The following is a 21865-nucleotide window of genomic DNA, read 5'->3' on the forward strand; positions in this document are numbered from 1 at the left end:
GGGGGGACCTGCCCGGCCCCGCCGCGGAGCGGCCGCGGCCACCGGCACCGGCGGGGGAAAGCGCCGGCAGCGGGCCGGGATTTTCCCTGGCTGGAGAGGGGGGATTTGTTCCCAACTTCGTGGGAGCCGGTCGGTGAGAATGGGCTGGGGGAGAAGCCTGGATTTTTTACTCTTTTTATCTTATTTTTATTATTAATAATAATATTTTTTCCCCAGTTGGGCATTTATATAAATTTCGGCGATTTTTCAAAGTGCCCGAATTTTGAGGGCGATCCGCTTGGAATTGGTTAATTCTCCGAGGCAGGAGCGGCGGCGGCCGCAGCGCGGGGCCGGGGGTCTGTGCCCGCAGCCCCGCGGCATCACCCCCGCCGAGCCCCCGGGGCTGCCGGAGGCACCGAGCCCCGCCGGCGGCAGCCAGCCCCGGCGCACCGAGCCCCCGCTCCACCGGGGCTGCTCTGGCGGGGCTGGATCGCTGGTTTTCGTTTTCTGGCTTTTTTTCTTTTTTTCTTTCTTTCTTTCTTTCTTTCTTTCTTTTTTTTTTTCCCCCGCTTGATGTTGGTTTAATTTTTCTTTATTTATTTCTTTCTTTTTTTCTTTTTTAATAAGGGCTGAAATTTTTTATTTTTTTTTTCGGAGGGGTAAGAAACGAGTTGATAAAATTAAACCCCTCGCGGTGCCATTAAATCGAAACCGGGATGCGAAGCGCCGCGGCTGCGCTAGAAACTTGTTGGGGCCGAAGAAGCGGCTCCGCAGGGCCGGGGAGCGGGGAGCGGGCGGCGGCGGGCAGCCGGCTCGGTGCCCGTGTGTCCTTGTTTTCCAGGCTCCAGTCGGATTCCCCCTGGAAGATCCCGCGAGCCCGGGACGGGAATCTCCGCTCCTGATTGTCCAAACGCAATTCTTGTGCGATGGAGCCGTACGAACCAAGAATTGTGTCTGGACATCTGTAGCAGAGATTTCAACTCCACCGGCTGGGCTCCAGGAAGGTGCTTTGGGGCGGAGGAAGAAGGACGGACCTTCCCCGGGGCCCGGGGCACGGCAAGGTAACCGGTCCCGGCTGCAGCCCGGGGAAGCCTTAGCGAGGATTTCAAGGAAACTAAAGAACATCGGCGGCGGCTCCGTGCAGCGCTGCCGGGGGGTTCAGTCCTAATGCGTCAAATATCGGCCGGGTCCTCACCGGGACGGCGGCCCCGGCCGGGCAGGGATCGGGCAGGGATGGAGGGGCCGAGCCGGGAGCGCCAAGCGCTTCGCCGGGGGTGGCGGGGCCGAAGCCCAGAGCAGCGGGCAGGCGCCCCGGCCCCGCGGCTCCATCCATCTGTGTTTGTTTTGTTTTGTTTTGTTTTTAAATTGTGTTTTAATTTTATTTAATTTATTTCTGCGTGCGCCCGGTCCTGGGGTGCGGCGGGGACCCCTCTGCACCGGGGGCCGAGGTCCCCGCTGCCCGGGACACCCTTCTCCTCCTTCTCCTCCTCCTGCCGCAGCCCCCGGCTCGCCGCTCGCCCCGGGCACACGGAGGCCGCTCCGGCTGCGCTGGTCTCCGCCGAGCCGGGAACCGTCGCCGCCGCTCGGGTACCGGGTGGCAGAGAACGGCCCGGCCCCGTGCTCCTCCCGGCCGAGGGCTGCGGGGACGGGATCTCAACGCCGCGGCGGGGCTCGGAGGGGACGAGGCGGGAGCGGAGCCGAGGGCTGCGGCGGTCCCACGTCCTCCCGGAGCAGCCCCCAGGAAACCAAGACCGGGAGGAAGGCTTTTAACAGAGAGGCTTTATGACTCCACAAGCCAAGCGACTCGGCCGGGGCTGCCAAGGAAACCCAGGAGGAGGAGGGAAGCATTACAAGATCCGAGCAAAATTTCACCGAGAGCCTATCTAGGACAAAGCTGGAGACAGAGAATGTTTTAAAAGGCTTTTATTTCAGAAACTTTTTTGCTTGTTTGTTACAGGATTTTGCTGTACCCCTCTTCTCCCCTCCCCTGGCTTCCCTCATCTTCCCATTTCTAGCTTTTTTTAGCAATGATTGGCAGCTTTTACTACAGCAGGAGTTAAGCCATCTGGGTCTACCTGCACTAGCGAGGGGAATAACACCTCCCAGGGAAGGAACTCATCCTATCATGAGCAAACAGCTGGGGGGGATAAGAACAGACAAGCCCAGCCTAAAGCAAAAATGCAATGTAAAGGCAGGGCAGGCGACAGTGCTGAAGACAAACCTGCCTTTTCCCACTTGGGTTTAAGTCCGTTTCGAGCTGCACGCCACACAGGTTCGTTGTTTTTCAGCCAGCTCCTACCGTCACCTGCAATCCCCCCTCCGCTCCCCCGGCCCAGCAAAGCTTACGGCCGTGAACTCAGGACAGAGAAGAACCTTTGGCCCATCTGTGTCATTTACAAACGGCACAAGCTGGACTTGAGTCGCCGCGGCTGGATTTGGAAAAGGCTGAATATCAGTTTGTTACCAGCAGTGGGCTTGAAGTTCGGGTTTCTCAGATGCAGCAGTATCATAGTCTGTCGGTGCTTTTAGTTACACAGGTTGTGGTGGGGTAAATGCGAGAGAGGAGTCACCGGAGAAGTCAGACGGGGCAATTACTCCTTGGCGGTCCCTCCCTGTCAGACAGAGTAACTCCTCTGTCAGTCGCAAGACAGGAAAGGCTCCCTGTACGGAGCACTCACGGTGTCAGGCCAGGCTGCCCGAGCAGGAGCTGGTGCATTGCATTGCTCACCGTCTCCCAGCTCCTCCTCGGCAGCTCCCGGAGATCGAGGACGGGGCGAGCAGTATGTGGTGCAGATAAGCTCCGAGATGCGCGCTGATTGAGCTTACAGCACCAGCGAGCCCTCTGTCCTGGGAGAGCCGCTGCTCGGGCAGGAGCGCTGCCACCGGGGACCACCACGTGCTGCCGGGTGCTGTGCCGAAACGCAGGTGAGCAGGGCAGGGGGGAGCACAGGAAGGACAATCCTGGTCAGACACTCCTAGAAACTCGTGCAGCATGTTTCAGACCTGTTGGCACCAACACTATCCTCTCTGACCCCTTCCCTGTGCTCTCGCCATGGCCTCCCAGCTGGCAGGTGGGCCAGTCCGTCTGTCCGAAGAAACTTCTGGAAACCAAACAGCATCTGTGCCCTAGCTGAGCCGCACACACCCACTTCCGCTGCGCTCACAGGACTTCCTCAGGGTGCGCAGTAAGAAGCCGCCTCCCCCTCCCACTGATGGAAAGGGTTAAAAGCCACTGACTTTCTTTCCCGGTCTCCATGCTTTAACCATGCAGCCCCAGCCCCAGCCCTTCCCCAGCTAGGCTGCAGCAATGCAGCTCCCCACTGCTCCCCAGCTGCACAGAATGCAAGGGAGGCTGATCAATTCTGTCCGTCGTGGTGACAGAAAGATAATTTGCTGCCCTTAATCACTCCGTGCTGTCTTAGGACACGGGTTTGTTTCCCCTCCAACCAAATGGTTATAAATTGACATTGTTCGTGGGCTAGTACTTTAGTCTGCCTCAGCTCAGGTATGAGAGAGGCATAAGGCATCAGAAAAACAAAACCAAAAAAGCCTATTCTCTCCTACTTCCCATAAATAAATATCATGACAAGTGGAAGTCATGACAGAGGGCTCTGAAGCTGTGATGTCTGCCATCTGAGAGAAAAATTAGTAAAGTCACCTTTTGTTTCCTTGCACTTCATGTCTCGCCCTTCCCCAATCATCCCCGTGGCTGGTGCACAGACTGTACCAACACTAAGCATCGTGTTAAAAGAATCGCAGTTCCCAGCACCAAGACAGAGGCACCTCAGCCTTGCCCCAAAGCAGGCAAAACTCCCCCAGAACGCCTCATTGCCTGCAAAGACGTATCATCCTACTTGAGGTTCAGCACACCTCTTCCTCCCATCATGGAAAAACAAAGTCCCACATGCTGCAGGTGCTCTCTGCTCGTTAGGGTACCTGGACGTGCAGTCAGGAGAGGTGAAATGAGGACCACAAAGACGGATGCTGTTGTGGTGGACAGCAGGCCGGGTGCTGGCGGGGCTTTATTTGGATGGCGAGTAACAAGTGAACGTGGTGGGAAGATGCGGAGATCGGGCACAGGCAGTTCAAGAGAGTTGTGGGGGGGTTTAGGTTTTTGTTTGGGTTTTTTTTGCCCTGGGGTTTGGATTTACATCCTCTTGTTTTTCCAGGAGTTCACCCGCCGTGCAATGTTGAGATGAAAAGCACATTATCCTGGTCCTGGAGTTTATAATCCAGCTCACCCTGCAGGCCAAGAAAAAAAATGAAAAATGGTTTAAATGGCATTTCCAAATACTAGCTGCAAAGAGAAAACAGATCATAAAAAGATGGTGAGTGTTAGGGAGAGCAGAAGGGTACAGACTGATGTTTTCATCCTAATGGAAGCAAAGGTGAGAGATCAGACAAGGAGCTGATGTTCATTATCCCACACCGCTTCCTGGACTGGGGTTTTGACAGAACAGGTGGTTGCCTGCGGCAGGAAAATAGTTAGGGGCTGTTTGTTGTCTGAGCACAACAGTGGGCTGAAAAGGGAAGATATTTACAGGTTGCCGGTTTGGGTAGAAATCTCCCCAGGGCTGTCTTCACCTGCTATGGCACCTTACTCTGTGAAGGGGGTTAGCTTGGAGCTGTGAAGCTGCCTGGTACCCCATGCATGGGGAGACCTGCTAGTAGCCCGAGGTGCAAAGCTCATTGCCAGAGGCCAGAGAATATGGGTGATCTCTCTTCAGACACCGGCTGGCTGATAAGACTCAGCAGGTTAGAGAAAGGCTGCAGGCTTCTCAACAGCCACAGTACAATACGGGGAGAGAGATCCCAGCCTGCCCCTTCCCCCTCAAATACGAGATGCTTCGCTTGGGGCAAGAATCAGAAATAGCTTGTCTGAGAGCAAACCACAGAACAGACAGAGCAATATTTTCAACAAAGAAAGTCAAACTGAAGGAGTACAGACCATTAGTTCCCAGTCTGCGTCGTTGATGAGCACCAAAATTCCTGGCCTCCTGCAGAACAGAGAGAAATAATTAGGATACAGGGCTGCTAAAAAGCTTCACAAATAGTTAAGAACAAGGGATGTTACAGCACAGATCACAAGCTGACTGCCTATAAAGCCAGAGAAAAAGGAATCCTAGCACGGAGGTGGAAACAGGTACAGTCTGTGCCCTTTCTAGATCAAATAAAGGGGAGGCAGGAGCAATCCCAAAGCTCATTTGAATCAAAATGCACCATTCCTGAGGATGCTCCGAGATGACTACATTTCCGTACGATGTAGAAAAGCCAGGTAATTAAAACCCACGCACTACAGTACAGTCGAGCGCAGAGAGCTCGATGTGAAGGTAGGGAAAGCTATTCCGGTGCCCCTACCAAAGGCACTAAACACCCAGGATCCACTCCGAGCCCCTGATTACAGGCAAAGGGATTCCCCCTCTTTGATCTTCAGTGTCCTGCAATTGTCTCTCCTGTTACCAGGGGACCTGGCACACGCTTCAGCTCACAAAGATCCGTGACGAATGTTAAACACCCCCAGCGCCACCCCGCAGTCAGGGATGGCTTGCACAGCTCACTCTGCTCCATTTCTCTTGGCTTTTTTTTTTTCCCCTCCACGAGGTTGGCCCCATTTTGACAATAAAAATACATTTCCCAGAAGAAATATTTGTTGGCATTTCTCCGAGTGACTGCTTCAGTCCCAGTGATGTCAGCAGGGAATGGACAGACCTGCTAAAACTCCTGGAAATGAGGATACACGCGCTACGCTGCTCCAGGTGACAACGGAAAGTATATGTGGCCCTGCTTCACATTTAAGATTTAAAGATTTGGGGTGAGGGCTGCAAAAGACACTCTCCGTGGAATAAGGCGAGGTGTAGTGTGGGACGCCTCCCATTATCACTTTAGCAAATCCCATATTTTCATGGTCATTAACTTGCTTCTTGCAACCAACAGGAAAAACGTATCCCAAACAGTGGCGATCAACAAGAAACACAACGAGGATTCCTAGCAGCTCTACTTACACAGATTCCCCTTGCATAAATAATTCTGGTCGTTCTTTCAACAGATTCTGTTTGATCCACTTTAGCAGGTTTCTGATATCCCCTGAAAGGAGAAAGAACAACAGTTTACAAACTAGCTGATGGCTCCTCGCTGATGCCAGAACAAAGTGATTGTTTATCCACAAAAGAATAGATGAGGAACAGGCAGGATGGATGGGGGAAGCCGCAAACCCCCAGTCAAAGAAACCACCTAACAGGACTGTCCCTCCTGCATCTAACAGCTCAGAGCTCTGCCCCAAACCCCACAGTTTGGCAGAAGAGGTTTCCTGCAGAAAACGCATCCCACAAAGAATGAATGCAGTTCATGCTGAAGCACCAATCCGGCAGGAGACTGCTGATGTTAAGATTTCTTTAACACATCCCACATCCTGTGCATTCCGTTATCAGCTAACAAATTGATGTTTAACTCTCTGTGTGTTTAATTAGATTTAAAAAGTCCAAACAAGCAAGCCTAAGAACCTGAAAGGAGTAAAGACAGACAGTATTGGTACCAAAACCAGCATGAACTCTGGAGACAGGAGTTCTGGGGCACAAACGTGTACACAACCATGCTTTAAACATGCACGCAGGCACCGGCCACAGCAGTTGTACCTTGGACACTTGCAACGTCCCTTGGCATCACACCTGCTGCCGTGGCATGTTCCCCATGCCGTGCCTGCTCCCTCCCTCTACACTTTGTGCTTATAGCTTCTTTATTAAAGCTCAGCCTTTATCTTTCCATTTCAGTAGGTGACAGGAAGGATTTGTCTTCATGTAAAAGGAGGAGGAGACACTGCTGGCAGATTTTTATAGTATCAATTTTACTTTGTGAGGCAAAAACAATTTCTTTAGTGATAGCATCAGTTAATTTCCTATTGGAGAGGTGAGAAGCGACAGAGGGGGGGAATAATCCGTTACAGGGTTTAGAGAAGCTGACAAATTGCAATGTGGAGTTCTCCTGCATTTGCCTCTATATTTCACCATTCCACAAACCACTTCATCATTCTGAATCCACAATCAGTTATTCTCCTGGGGCTCCTTTAAACAGCCCTTTGAAAGCCCCAAAAGAGTTTTGTTTGGTTTTGAGGCGTGAGGAAGCTTTTCGAAGGCACAAATCCACCAGTGAGGGCTGGAGCCTCGCTCACAGGACGAGCAGGGACAGCAGGATGTGTTTCCATGTCTGTCTCACGTGTAGTAACCTTGACGTAGTCACGGGGAACCTTTCTGCACGCATCTCTCTGAGCTAAAAATCAAACTCTCTGTACAATTACCCATGTATCTGCTTCACGACCAGCAAAAATAAACACGCTTGTAGCGGCTTGACTTGGTCCCTGCCTTACCCCAGGATTTTATGTGATTGTGGACGCTACCCAAAGCAGAGCTGGGGTTCTTCCAAATAACGTTACCCCCATCACTTCTGTCACAGCAAGGATGAACAGCCCTGGTGTAGGCAGGTGCACATCAACTAGGCGATGGGGACACGTTCATCTGCAGCAGATGGGAGCCTCTTTTCCCAGGGAAAGGGGGAGGGGGATGCTCTGAGATTCCCTCTGTTCCCTGCTCCGTTTCCCAGGGCATCAGTGCCTCTGGACCACAGTGTGTGTCCCCTGCCCTCAGCACACCGGTCCTACTGTGGGGCTGCCCAGAGCACGACAGGTATTGCTGCCTCCGAGGACTGGATTGCTCCGATCAGAGCTGCTTTGGGTCTTAAAACTGCTCGGTGAGCTGGATCACCTGTCTGGGGCTGACCCACCACTCCTTTGTAAAGATATGCAGTTAAGAGCACAAACCAGACCATTTTCTGCTGCTTTCCTAGCAATGTGCACCAGGGACGGTAAGCGCTGCTCAGAAGGTATACATACACCACACTGGTCGGTCAGCTGCCAGAACAAGAGTTAACTATATCCGCCTTCCCCTGAAAAATGCTGCTGCAACGTAAAGCCCTCAGGATCTTGCACTCAAACGGCTCCTGCTCTCCATCACCAAGAAATGAAAGCCGGAGAGGAAGAAAGATGGAGAGGAGCCTTCAGGAGAAGGAAGGGGGGCACAAAGGGGACACCAGCCCCACCACAGCAACGCCCGCGAGCTGTTTCATATTTATGCACTTGCAGCAGGGCACACAACAATGAGCTGTGCCATATACCATTCTCCTTGCATGGAATAAGCAGCCCTTTCCTCTGGGACCTTTCAGGAGAGATCATTTAAACAGAAACACGCTGCACCAGCTGGATAAAAGACAGCCACCTAGAAGCAGCCTGGACGAAGGGGTGAGAGGACTGATTTATTTGAGGCTGAGCTGGAAGACTCCCTCACCCCTACTCCTTCCATAATAAATGTTATTTTCAGCCCCACCTGAGCCTACATTCATTTACTCCTCCCCAGAAGTCACGTACACACATACTGAAGAATTTAGACAGCAGGAAAAAACCCGGATACCCCTGTGCAAAACCGATACCCCTGGAGCTTCCCCGCTCAAAACAGCAACAAAAATTAAGACCCCTTCTCTGCAGCCAACCTTAAGATATAATACTTTCAGCTGCTTTCTCGGCATTGAATTTTTTCCCCCACCTTCATGTCTCTACATTCTGTACACCAATATTACTAGAACAAATCAATTATAAAGGATGAAAAATGACCAGAGCCACACCAAAACCATCTCCCACAAGTAAGATATTGAAAAGGAACAAGATTACTTCCATTGCAAGTGGTCTGGGGAGAAGCCATCTTGCAGCTCAGTGCCTCGAATAGCAGTCTTGATCAACAGCTCAGGACTCTCTATGTTATCATGATGGAAATAATAAGAGGTAAATTATAGCACAACCGCTTATCTCTTACAGTTGACATATGTAGCGTTCCTAAGACATTTTCTTTCTGATACTATGCTACAGGTCTAACAGGTTTCCAGCTCCCTGGGCTGAGGATTTGCTATGCAAACAGCATGCCCTCTACAAATGACATATAAGGAAGGAAAAAATCTCAACCTGGTCAGGCACCACATCCATTGACAAAGTTAAACCATCACTACAACGCAGCAATTTTACACTCATGTTGGTTCTGAAGCTGGCCCCCACCACAGAGAGGCATTTGCTATTTGCAGGAGCACAGTTGTACTACGTGTGCTGCCACTCAGCTGCAAAAGCAACCGTGCATTTTGGCCCAGGAGTGAGGTTCAGGTGAGAGCTGAGACAACACAGCATTTTGCTCCCGCATCACCAACTCAAGTCCAGCTCATCCCAGTAATAATACATTTTTATCACTGCTGCACGGTCTCAATGAAATCCTTTTGGTAGCCTACTCCATTTCATTCACAGCAAACAAATATCCACACCAAAAAATCCACTCTAATTATCGTTAACTGTCCTCGCCATTGGCAGCATCAGCAGAAAAGCAAGAGCGAACCAGCCAAGGAAGCTCAAATATTCTCAAACTGCAAAGGAGGGACTGAAGCACATGGTAGGAAATCCCTGTCTTATTTGTATACAGAGACAGCTTCTGTTGCCTGTGCTAACAGTACATCAAACCTCTCCAAATTCTCAGGAAAAATAATCTAAAGTTAATTAAAAAAAAAGAAAAACCGACAAACGTTTGAGAAAACTGCTTAGTTCAAGTGCACAGATGGGAGCTCAAATCCACAATACATGCATAAAACAAATCACCCAGTGAAACACACAGCTCAGGAAAACGAAGTGTGTGCTTGCAGTGACACAAAGTCATTGGCTTGTCACGCAAGCGGACAGGATGCAAAAACTGCAGTGAGCGTGCATACAAAAACCCAACAGCGTCGGCTCATTTTCAGCCCAGCTGCATCATAAACACTCCTGGTTGTGGCAGACAGAACTGCACAGTCTGCGCGGTCCTCTTGCGTATCCTCCAAGGCCTGATCTTCTGCATTACCCCAAATGTTCCTTGATGAAGAATCTGCTGAGCTTCCTCTACAAGAGAAATGCATCTAAGACTCCATTTTAACGCAGCCTGGAACAAGAGCCTGGGTTCATTTGCACCCTCAAAACCAGGGCTGAAATCCATAGATCTTTCCTAGCTCAATAAAACCTCCTGGGCCTGACAGATTAATCAGTGATAACTCAGCAAAGAGGACACTGGCTGTGTGCAGAGAGAAACCAGGTGCCTCGAATAAGAAACACCAAGGTAGGTGTTGCACTAGAAGGATCTCACACTGAACTGATAAATGTGCAGAAATGCAGAAGGATTTTGTGTAACCGTAATCCCAGTTGACACGGACACGCAGGTCTCGGCTCCCAGGGAGCTGCACAGGTCGCTGGCAGATTCACACACACATATGCAATGACCAGACACCTCTGTGTTCCCTGCCTTAAAATCCACATAACAAACTGCACAAAGCACACAGTGTCTTGAAGGGCACCCGGAGGGTGTAAGTACACCCATATTCTTGCCTTGGCTGCAGAACTGGGAGCTTATTTCAGGGAAATAGGGGAACCCTATAAAGGCCGAACCATGGAAAATTCCCTTCTGGTCTGTAATAAATAAGATATATGCAGCACTGGTCACTAAGGGGTCAGTGCTGCAAGAGCACAGCACTTTCCCGGGCCGCCTTGCGGATACCTCCCTGTGGGGTACCATTTCTTTGACCCAGAATAAGATCATTTATCATACTGACCATGGCTGAGCTCCAATTTGCTGAGGTCACTAACTCTGGACGAGCGCTGCTCCACCCACATTCTCAGCCACCGGCCTGTAACCATGACAAAGCCCCTTCCCTGCCGCTTCTCTGCCATTATTCCCCCTGCCTGCATGGAAATGTATGGAAAGACAATTTGTATGCCCCTTTCCCTGCTTAAGCAGCTTGTTTTTAAAATAGACGAACCAGTTCCCAATACCTGCTGCACCTCCAGGTACATGCCTTCCCTCCGCTTTTGAATCTGACAGCCCTCCAGGAATCTGCTCTCTTTTAGAGCCTGTTACAAAACCTGACCTAAGGGATCCTTCAGACTCCTCCAGCCTCCCATCTGATATGCAAATCATTCACTGAAGCAGACGATGGTGTGCCATAAACTGCAGAAGAAGACCTGGAATAGCTGATATAAATGGAGTCACAGGCAAATGGGTTCGGTACTACACAGAGTAAGCAGCAAGGCAAAATTTTGCAGCAAGAGCAAAATCCATTTTCTCTGACAAGTGCACAAGACAACCCTGCCATGCACTGGAGTGGGCAGTGCTTTAAGTACTAGGGAAAAAATTAGGGGGTAACTACAGCCAAACACAAGAGAATCCCAATCGTCGCTCTCATCTGTTCTTTTCTGCTACAAACGAACATCAAGGTCTTGGCTTCTGTGATTTTTAATTGTGTTATGACATCTTTTTCTCACTTCTCAGCTAGAAGAGCAATGCTCTTCTCACTTTCTTGTGTCCATCCAAGGGTAAGGGATCACAGGAGTCTTTTGCAGCCCTCCCGTTAACAGCAAAGACCTGGATCCCAGCCATCACCCAGCAATTCTCAGCCTCGAGATTTTAATCACAACACTCATGAACTGGAGAGGAGCTGCTTGGGATCTTCAACCCCCTGGCAGAAGAACACAAGTTCAAGGGACCTCCAATTCCACTCACTAGCCAGCAGCAAGCCTTCAGATCCATCAGCTCCCATGACAAAAAAGCAGCTCTGAGCTGATCCTCAGGGTAAACCTAATCCCTACTCATTTCCAAAGTCAGAGCATCTAATCCCATAACACCCAATGCTATTGTCACTTCAGGCTCCCAAATAAATGCCAGCGCACCAAACTGTCTCTTTTAATTAGGATCACAGATCACTAGTGCTGGCCCAGGGTCTTACCTCTCGTTCAAAATTGTCAAAGGAAGGAACCTGGAGAGCCTCAAAGACTTGCACTGGCAGTGAAGTGCCAGACCAGGAATCGCAGACATAAAAAATAACATTGTGTTAACAGGTCCTGTGATTTTATCCCTCTGCCCATGAAGAATTATACTCAACAAATGACCATCCCAAGCCTTGCCCACTCTGACCTGCTACCAAACCCCAAGGAGACTGTGCCATGGTCTAATAGTTTTGCAGTCACGAATCTTCTGCTAATGCACCAAACTCCCATTTCTTCATCCCTCCCTATCAATCTATGCTAGATGATATTGCGTCACCTGGCTATAATCTGTCCTTCCTAGTGATAAAGGAGATATCCCACCTCATCACTTTTCCATTCATTTATCCTGCTTAACCTTGAATGTTGCTGGTTAATTTTTTTAAGGTGCTCAGGAAGGCAATTCAGAGAATGCATTACTAACCACGGGCGTAAAGCTTAGCCAAAACCCATCAAACTGAAATTTCCCCTCTCTCCTATTTTCCCAGCTTCTGGGTTTTGCACGTGTGCACATGCACCGAGGGTTAAAAAGGAAAACCTTATCACTATTGCAATAGACTACACAGAGCTAATGTGAGACCCCAGACCACAGAGGAAGGTGGCTGCTTGCACCAGCATGCAGAGGGATTCCCCAGCAGCCTGGCACAGCCCTGCAGGAAGCCAGCCCGGCGGAGGGAATCCCCTGGGCTGGGCTCTCCCTGGCACTGCCAGCTGGATCAGAAAGCGCCTTGAAGTCAACTCCTTGCCCCCCTCCCAGCCTGGCTGGTGGCTGGTGTCCCCTCTGGCTGCTGGATGAGTCAATGTCTCAGCTCAGCTCCGGAACTGCCATGATTTTATTCCTCTAAACACAGAAATCGGGCAGACTCCAGTCCTCGCCTCTCACTTTCAGGCTCAGATCTGCTTTGCTATTATTAGACTTTCATATACGGCAAGCACCATTAAACCAATTCCTGTCCACCCAACCCAGCCACCCCCACAGACACTGCAAGCCCCTCAGTCTTACTTGAAAGGGGAAAAGAAAGGGCCAGTGAGATGATCAGGGTGGAGGAGAGGGGGGGTAAGATTTACAAGTGAATGGTGGTAAGAATGGAGCAGTTTGTGGGATAAAGGGGCTGCAGAGGGAGCTTTACAGATGTGCAGAGGGACGGCGGTTCATTGTTTAATTAAGCAGAAAGTGGCTCTTTTGAAAAGCAATTTTGCACAGGAGCTCTGAGCTCAGCAAACAACTCCTGCGAGTGAGGGCAGGAGGAGAAAGGAACAGCTGGCCCGGAGCCGTGTGAACCGCATGCTAAGCGGTTTAAAGGGCCCGGATCCTCCTCCCCAGCCCTGCTCCGCTGCCACCCTCTGAACAGTGCTGTCAGCACAGCAAATCCCACCAAGAGAAAAAAGAGAGCAGAGAGGGGGGGCTGGCACAGAAAGGTTATCCTGCTAGGTGTCCGCACTGCAATACAGCGGCTGGGAAGGAGGGTGGAACAGCCAGGCTTTGTTATCCTAGGGATTTGGTCACACACAAGAGCTGGTTTCTCAGTGTCTGGCAAGCTCCTTCCACAATGAGTTGGGATGAGCTGATCTGGTAACGTGGCTCCATGGCCTCCCGGGAGAGTGCTGGGACTGCTCCTGCGCACGCTTGTTTCCCCGTTCCCTCCGAAGGACTCGTTCCTTGCGCAGAAGCGACGCGTGGCCTCGTTGGGATGGCGACCCAAAGCTCCAGCCGCTGAGCCCCGCGCCAGAGCTGCAAACACGGCAGGGACCGCTCGATCGTGGCGGTGGCAGCCCTGCAGCATCATGCCAAGCTCCCAGTGCTGCAAATGGGGCTGCTCATGCTGATTGCTGGAAAAAGCAGCCGGGATCCAGGGCTGAGCTAGTCCAGCCTGAGGTCTCACCCTCTGTAACCCCCTGAGTCCTCTTTTCCTTGCCAGCCAATATACAATTACCTTCCTAAGAGAGATGCACAAGTAGGGGAATAACCCCAGAGTCATCTGAGACCTGCGAGTACCATACACTGTGGCAAAAAGGATTTGACTACATGAAATTCCATAGAGCTACAGGTTTTTCTTATCATTCTTCTAGTAAGTGTCTACATTATCAAATATATTTTTATTCTTTCTTTGGAGCAAGTTTTAAAATGTTAAGACTAATAAACACAGCAATAAAAGCATTCCATAGTATTAATAACTTAACTATGACGTACTACCTAGCAATAGCACTGGGCATTCACAGACAACCGATGCCAACTGCCACTCTTGATTTTACACGTTGTTTTGGCACAGCACCCCGGTCAACTCTGAACACATGCCATGCTGTATTTTTTAAGCCACTCTGCCTGTAACACAGGTCTGATCTCTTGAGGTTCCCCAGGCTGTTTTCCGAGAAGATGAACGCTCCCAACTCCCCAGCAGTCCTCCATGCTGTGTGGAACAAGGCCCCTGGAAAGCAAAGCTCTCGAGGAGCAGACCATGCTCTTCTCTATGGGGATTTAACATAAGCAGCACTTGGCAGATTATTTTAATTTTCCCTCTAAAAAAAAATAAATCTGATTAGCAACTGGCTTTTTCCCTGGGGTTTTGGTAAAGGGAAACCACAAACAATTACCAAACACACTGATTAAAAATTTATCCTTTCAGACTTGTAAGTGCCAAAACACACAGTGAATTCTTGATTACCCCAGAAGGTCCAAGCAATCACTGCTGAAACTGGTCGCTGTGGCTCCAAAAACACAAGTCCCATCACTGAAACCACGGGAGAAGTAAGAATTCAAAGGCCTGGACCCGCAGCTGAGCAGCCTGAAGCACAACTGCCAGAGACTTTACAAACAGTCCCAACCTCCGGATACAACATCCCGTAGAGAGCACAGCAAAGAGGTTTTGTAAACACTCTTCATCAGCATGATGCTGCTGAGCTAAACCTGAAATAACTACAAGGGTTAAACAATGCCAGTGACTTCCTACCCTTCCAACAGCATCCATGCAACTTGCATGGCCGTAGACAAATCCACCACTGTGAGTCCCAGCGAGATGGAGGAAGGAGCTCCGGCATCACTTGCAGAGCAGTCATACAATGATCTATTTGATTACTGAAGCACTTGGTTAAATTACTGTGGCTTGTTTCAGGAGGAGGCTGCCAAATACATTTTCAGTTTTTAATTTAGGGTTTCTCTTTTTTATGCTCCATTGTCTCTAATAGCCTCTTAGATGCTTGAAAATAAAGTTGATTTCCCTGCCAATTTAATCCTCTCTCCATGTGACAAATATCGTTATTCCCCCAGCTGCTTTCTCCCACACACACAGTTTTTATGCAGAATAAGCCAAGAGGGCATTAATGCCTTTAGATCCTCTAACAGCATTATCAATGGGATCATCAAAATAGCCTGCAATTTGGGACAAGATTCTTGTTTAACTTGAGGTCTTCCTTCTGCAACAGCTCTAAAAGGTTACACAGTCCTGCACTAAGTGTGGCTTATGTAAACCTGCCTGCGTTGTATCACACCTTTTGAAGTTCTTACTTGGCAGCAACTTCCACATGCAGGCTAAGACAGCTCCGCTTTGGAAATAACTGCTATTTTACTGACGTTAGGATACAAAAAGCCCCTTGGACAATAAAAATAGGTCCCACCACATGGCTGTACCCTCGTGGCTTGCTCTTGGCCCATTTGCAGCTTCCTGCCTCCTGCCTTTCCTAATCCCTCCAGGAGTCCATCTCCAGGCATCAGAAAAGGACAGAGAATCAAATCTTTCTGAAAAAGTTAACTGGATCTGGAACCCACCTACTTTCCATCTAGTGCCTGTTACCAGGAAAAAGGAAATGACCACATAATAAGTTGTTCAAACAACATTATTATAATTCAGAGAACACCACCCTTGTCAACTATGGAGCACAGCTTGTTTTATTCACATAAATATGTGTAGGTATAATTTTCCCCTCACCCCTAGGATATACATATAAATGCCTAAACAATTAAAATATAGCTGGACCCAATGTCCCAGGGAGAAGCAGCTGCTCCGCAAAAAGGAGGACAAAGACAAAAATAACATAGAAAGAAAGGAAGAGTGGGTAAGAGAGGCCAAAATGGCCAAAAATAAGCTTGACGGCTAATGAAATCAGTTAAAATGGGGTTAGAAGTTTAGGTCTTCAAGTAGCGTTCATACTACAGATCTTTCCTCAGAGTATTAAATGATGGACGTTCAGGATAAGGTAAGCAACAGGATGCAGCAAGTAGAACTGAGCTGTTTTATTTCTATAATCATTGTCATTCTGGCTGCCTGAAGGCAGCAGAGAACATGCTACAAATACCTTTATTTACCCAGAGGCAGGTGAATTAAAGTTTCTTAATGTGAATGAGGAAAAGGCATGGCATTAGGGACAATATGAAATTGCAAGAATTTACCAAATTTCTTATTCACATGTTTCTGATACAATTTTACTGATTCCTCATCACTACAATATAAATCTAATCTGGAAATATTATGAGGTGTGTCTCCAGTGATCCCTTACTCTCAGTCATTAACCCCACGTCTGCGTATCCCATCCCTGTGCTGGGTGGAAATGTCATTATAGCAGAAGCCTCACAATTCAGTGTCTGCTCCTCCGCCACTGCAATCCACAACCAGCCCAAAAACTAAAACCTCCCTGTCACTCAATGCACATGAAAACAGCAGGCTGCAAACCAGAGGAGCTGGCAAGTGGGCACACTGTCCATTCTGCCACTCTTGTTACGGGGATAGCAGCATCTAAAAAACAAGGCAGCATGAAAAGCTGGGAGCAATGTGTTAGATGAATCTGGAATTTATCATTGGAGATCATGAGTTTGAACCCTGAGACTGAGCCAGATCTTCAGGAAAGATTATCCTTTAGGATAAATCCAGCTCCTAGTGAAGTCTCTAGAAGTCTTCCCAGCAACTTCAAGTGGGAATGGATTAGGCCACATACAACTGCACCACTGACAACCATCGGGCTAGAAGAATCATTCTTTGATATTAATCCCTGCCCTTCCCCTGGCAGAAATAAACGTTTCATGTTTCTTCTTCTTCTTCTTGAGCATCTGATCATGGTTTGAGCACCACCAATGCGGTAGATATCAGTGGGTATTTTAAATTTACAGAACACTGAAGAAAATTATGTTCTAGCCCCCAAGTTCATAAACCAACTAAATGAGTGTTTTGGCATTTCTTTACTATCTTCCATTTAGGGATCTTAAGTGCTTTAACAGTGCTGGAATTTAATGCTGAACTCTCTTGTGATACATGAAAGTATCACTACTACTTCACTAGCAACAGGGGAAAATTAAGCAACATGACTAAACTCACAAAGCAAATCAGCATCAGGTCATGTTTCTGGATCCCTAGTCCCTGTCCTTAACCACAGAATAACACGCTATTCCAGTGCTTCTATTATTTGAATTACACATACTTATGTCCAACCATCAAAAGCACTTCTACCAATCTCTAATTACTTCCAGGCACAGCAAGAAGATTTCAGGCCTGAATGTTCACAGCACATAGATTATCGTATTAGCCATTCATGAGATATTAGTGGTTAACATTCCCTGATGCTTTGTATTATTTCGGTTTATAATCCCACTCTCAAACAGCATAAAGCTTTGCTATCTAGCTGGAAGAATTCAAAACATACCTGCGGCAAAATTACGTTGCAACTGAAGTATGCACACACATAAGGAGAAACAAGAGAGTTAGTACAGTACTTCTCAGTATTGATATTCCAAATCACAGATTAGAGATTATGACTGTTTATCCCTGGGACACTCAAGTCTTCAGCTTAACAGCATCCTGCTTTATTGTAGGGAAGGCTATAGGCAGGATGTCCAGCATCACATTCGAGCATTAGCTTTGCCATTTGCAACTGCATAGTTAATATAAAATTATTACATATACCTGAAAGTCAAATGAGTAGATAAAAGACATTAATGTTACATTGCTATACACCCCCCCCATATCTATACACTACATACATACATAAACGTATACATTCCTCTTGGAAACCTTACAACTGGCAAGGAAAAACAAGGGAGAGAGGAGGTTATTGGTGGTTTCAAGTATCAAGGTAGACAAACGTAGACTTGATGGAAACATTCAGAGGCTGTTGTCTGTCCAGGAGGAGGGAGGCAAAACACTTAAGGAAGGACTCGATTCACAAGTGCTTAGAGGAAAGCACAAAGCTTAGAGGAAAGATGCTCAGACTATTTTTGCTTAGTATTTACTCTGAGGACTAACCATCATCTGCCAAGTTATCTGATCCACAGCATGTCTGAAAGTGCTTTTAAAATACATTGATTCATGTTGCCAACTAATGAAACTGCCGTACAAACCAGCTTCGTCTCATTTGTTGTCATTCTTTCAAGTTATCCAACAGGTTCTGATACTCACAAGGCTCTGGTTGACAGGGCAAAGTCACCTGATGCTTTTTGACACCATCGAACAAGAGTTCTGCACCACCTCTGAAATAAAAACAATGAACCACTGAGATTTTGCTTTGTTGTCAAAAGGAAGACAGTACAAAAGAGGCGATTTACATAGATGCCACATCAGAGAAAACAAATGACACAGACTATATTTAGCACAGGATTCTCTTTGTCTTTTTTTTTCCTCTCATAAACCACAAGTTTGTAGGGGACGTTGCCATCTCCCATCACCAACACGTACAGGAGGCTCTGTCGTGGGCCAGAACCCCATGGTGCCAGGCATCGTCCCAACAGAACAGGAAGATGGCTCCTGTCCCAACTCGCTTACAAACCGTCATGCAGCGTCTAGCCTAACGCCTTTCCTCTCTCTTCAGCTATTGGCATTGTTTCAATTCAAACGATATTACAGCCACCATGCTACATCCAACATCACTCGTCCCTAACACCTTTTAGCCAGAAGTCTCAAGGCATTTCACAAAACGTGAAAAATCATAGCATCCTTCTGGGATAAACAGTTCCCCCATTTCCACTTGTAAACAGAGAGAGGAAATGACTCACACGAGGTTACACAGCAAGTCAGCTGCAGAGCCAGCAGTCCTTGAGCCCTGGCAACCCTTTCTCGATCTACTTACTACAAAGCATTCCCTCTCGGGAGGGACTTGACTGGGAGAAGCAAGCAGAACAAGCGATGCTGATGACAAGTTAAACAAATGAATAAATACACAATGTTCCTCCACTGAACAACCCGATGAACATCCCTCTTCTGATACTCATAATGTACTGGGGAACTAGATAACTAAGTGATGGCTGCTACAAGTACAAGAGATCAAGCACGAGCAAAATATGCAGAGGCTAGTCCTCATACCTGAAAAAAAAAGGGATTTAAATTGGGTCCAGGTACCTAATCTCCTTAGGCTCTTAACAAAAAAATTTCTATTTTGTAACTGCAACGTACAAACCTCAGCAAGCTCCTCACCTACATCCCTTTTCTGGTGAAAGAGCAATTGTGAAAATCTTGAGCTTTACAAACATAAATCAGTTTTCCTGATGTTGTGAGGCCACAGGCCAAACTCAGTCTTAGAAGATTATAAACCTTTATCATGTGAGTAGGGACATGGATAATAAACTCAGATGCTACTTTAAGATACAGGACAGAGAAGCAGATAATGTGAGCACTCGACTCCACACTTAACAGGACGGCCAAAGTTTTAACAATTAGGAAACTCTTAAAAACTCAGCTCACTTGACACTCAACTGAGGTAGAAAAAAAGACCAACCCGTTTTCAAAGGGCATATCATTGTGGCAAAATATTCTTCCAACATAAACGCAGATTACTTTAGACAAATTTTCTTACAAAGTTAATTTCTGGAAACTTATTGGTGCCTCACATCCCTTGGAAACCAACACAATAAAGAGAAGTATTTAAAATAAATAATCCCCACCTAAATATCAACAAAGATACATCCAGACATTACTAAGTTCCTTTAAATTCAATATCTAAAAATGCCACACTAGGTTTTCTTGGCTCTGCAATGGAAGAGCACAACGGAACCCTTGTTATGCCCTCAGCAGCAGTACTTATATGCAGCAACTCTCCTAAAGAGCATTCTGTTGGTGTTCTTCCACCAGCTCACAAAAAATAGTTATCTGAAAATTGAAGCAGCGATTATTAACATGAGCCGAGATTCATGCGAGGGAACAAGTCACAGCAATTATATGAAAAACATTTTTTTATGTAATGAAAACAAGGTCACGCTTTGTTACAGCGGGAAATGTAGATTGCAAGATAAGGTCCTTCTGTAATGCGCTAGCTGTGGGGAACTCAGCTGTGATTTGTACATAGAGAGCTCATTTATGCATTTCCAAGGGAAGCAAAAACGCATCTCACTCTTCTGGGAAAATTAGGAGAGTTACTGCAGCTGGAAGTGGGAAAGACTGAGGAAAGGATTCTTAAGGAGAAGGGCATTTAAAGGGTTATGACATTTCTGTGTTTGTGAAAGGGTGGGAAAAAAACATATAAATAGTAGCCTTTTAGATTTTGCTAAAAGGAGGCTTTAACAAAATAACACAAGTATTGCCATAAATGTGCACAGACTTCCACTGCAAACTCTTTTTAACTTCCCAGCGACAGAGCATTAGCAATGCAGATACTAGAGCAACGAAGACCTGAAAGCTGAAATGCTACAAAGCGAGAACCCAGCTATTTTGCACTGAACTGAACTAACTGAAACACAAAGCAAAGTGACTGTGTGTGTATACACACACAGAAACACACACATACATACATACATATATGGACAGAGGAAAAAAAGTCAAAAAACGAGTGGAAGGTTTTTATAAATTATTTTAATAATTAAAAAAAAAAAAAAGGTTAGAAGGGGAGAAAGGAAAGGACTTGTACAAGACGCTCACACAGAGACGCAGGCGAGGCCCCACTGCCGCCTCGGTGGAGAAGGGCAGCGCAGGGCGGCGGCAGCCCAGCCGCAGCACCGCGGTTCCTGGGCAGCACTGAGGGGGCCAGGGCCGCACCGCAGCGCTCCGGGAACGCGTCCCGGCGGTGCCCGACACCCCGGCCTGGTTCCCCGGGGGCGGCTGCACCCGCCACTCCGGGCCGCAACCCGAACCCCGTGACAGTAGCGGCCCCTTAGGCCGCGCGCAACAGCCGCTCCGCCTCAGGGCCGCGACCCCCTCGCCGAGGGGCCCGGCCAAGCCTGGCCCGGCCCGGCCCTGCCCTCCGCCCGGGTCCCCGGTCCCCGCTGCGGCCCCCAGGCCCCGCCGCCGCCGCCGCACGCGCTCACCCGAACTCCACCTGCAGCGACACGGGCGCCGCCATCTTGGCGGCGGCGGGCGGGAGGGGAAGGCGCGCGCGGGCACGCCGGAAGTGCTCTGCTGGCTTCCGGTTGCGCCGCGTTGCCCGGCAACGGCGGGAAGAGGGGGCGGGTCTGGGTGCCATGGCTGCGGCCTACGCAGGGTCCGGCAGCGCTCTCTGGGGTCCAGCCGCAGCCTGGGGTGGTGTCGGTGCGGGCAGGCTGCGGGTCACGGCCCCGAGCGCGGCCGAGTGGGTTGGCCCGGCCTAGGGATAGCCCTTAGTGGATATTCCTCAGCGCCGAGGCCCAGCGGCCGGGTGCATGCTCTCCTTAGGGCTGCTGGAGGGGAGGCCTGTTCCTCCAGAGGTGTGCGTTAGGCTCTTATGCCAGGTGCTGTTGTTTTAAAATACCTATTTCTGCATTAAGTTCACATCTTGCCATACACAGAGCCCTTTTTCACACGCTGAGAATGTTTCAGCTGTGCAAAGGCAAGGAGCCACAGCAGACATTTCCCAGCAGCGAAGCCAACCTGCTGCCTTGCATTTAATATGAATTTTTAGCGAGGAAGCAGAAATGGCTGGGCCAGGTGAGACTAGTGACTGCTTCTGTCACCAGCACGGAAGATGTGCTTCTGTGCGTCAGAGAAGGTGGCAGTTCAGTATCTCCTGCTGGGGCAGCCTCTCCTAGAGAGCACATCCTCGCAGCACTGGGCACCTTCAAGCACCGCGTTAAACAATACGGCTCACATCTGTCGCCTGTTTGTTTTCTCCCCCTGTCCCCAGAGGGAGAAGTGTGTACAC

The 21865-nt window shown here is 48.6% G+C and overlaps 1 protein-coding gene across 1 annotated transcript; it reads right to left on the minus strand.

The window, feature by feature from the left end:
* Positions 1–1885: 1885 nt before the first annotated feature.
* On the minus strand, positions 1886–21151 carry URM1 (ubiquitin related modifier 1). Its single transcript, XM_054848964.1, has 5 exons — positions 21057–21151; positions 18223–18293; positions 5982–6063; positions 4928–4976; positions 1886–4221 (listed from the first exon to the last, which is right to left on the minus strand). The coding sequence occupies exons 1-5, from the start codon at positions 21089–21091 to the stop codon at positions 4153–4155; spliced, it is 306 nt and encodes a 101-aa protein (XP_054704939.1). The 5' UTR covers positions 21092–21151; the 3' UTR covers positions 1886–4152.
* Between the last annotated feature and the right edge of the window lie 714 nt (positions 21152–21865).

This window comes from Grus americana, chromosome 20, assembly GCF_028858705.1.
Source record: "Grus americana isolate bGruAme1 chromosome 20, bGruAme1.mat, whole genome shotgun sequence".
NCBI lineage: Eukaryota > Metazoa > Chordata > Aves > Gruiformes > Gruidae > Grus > Grus americana.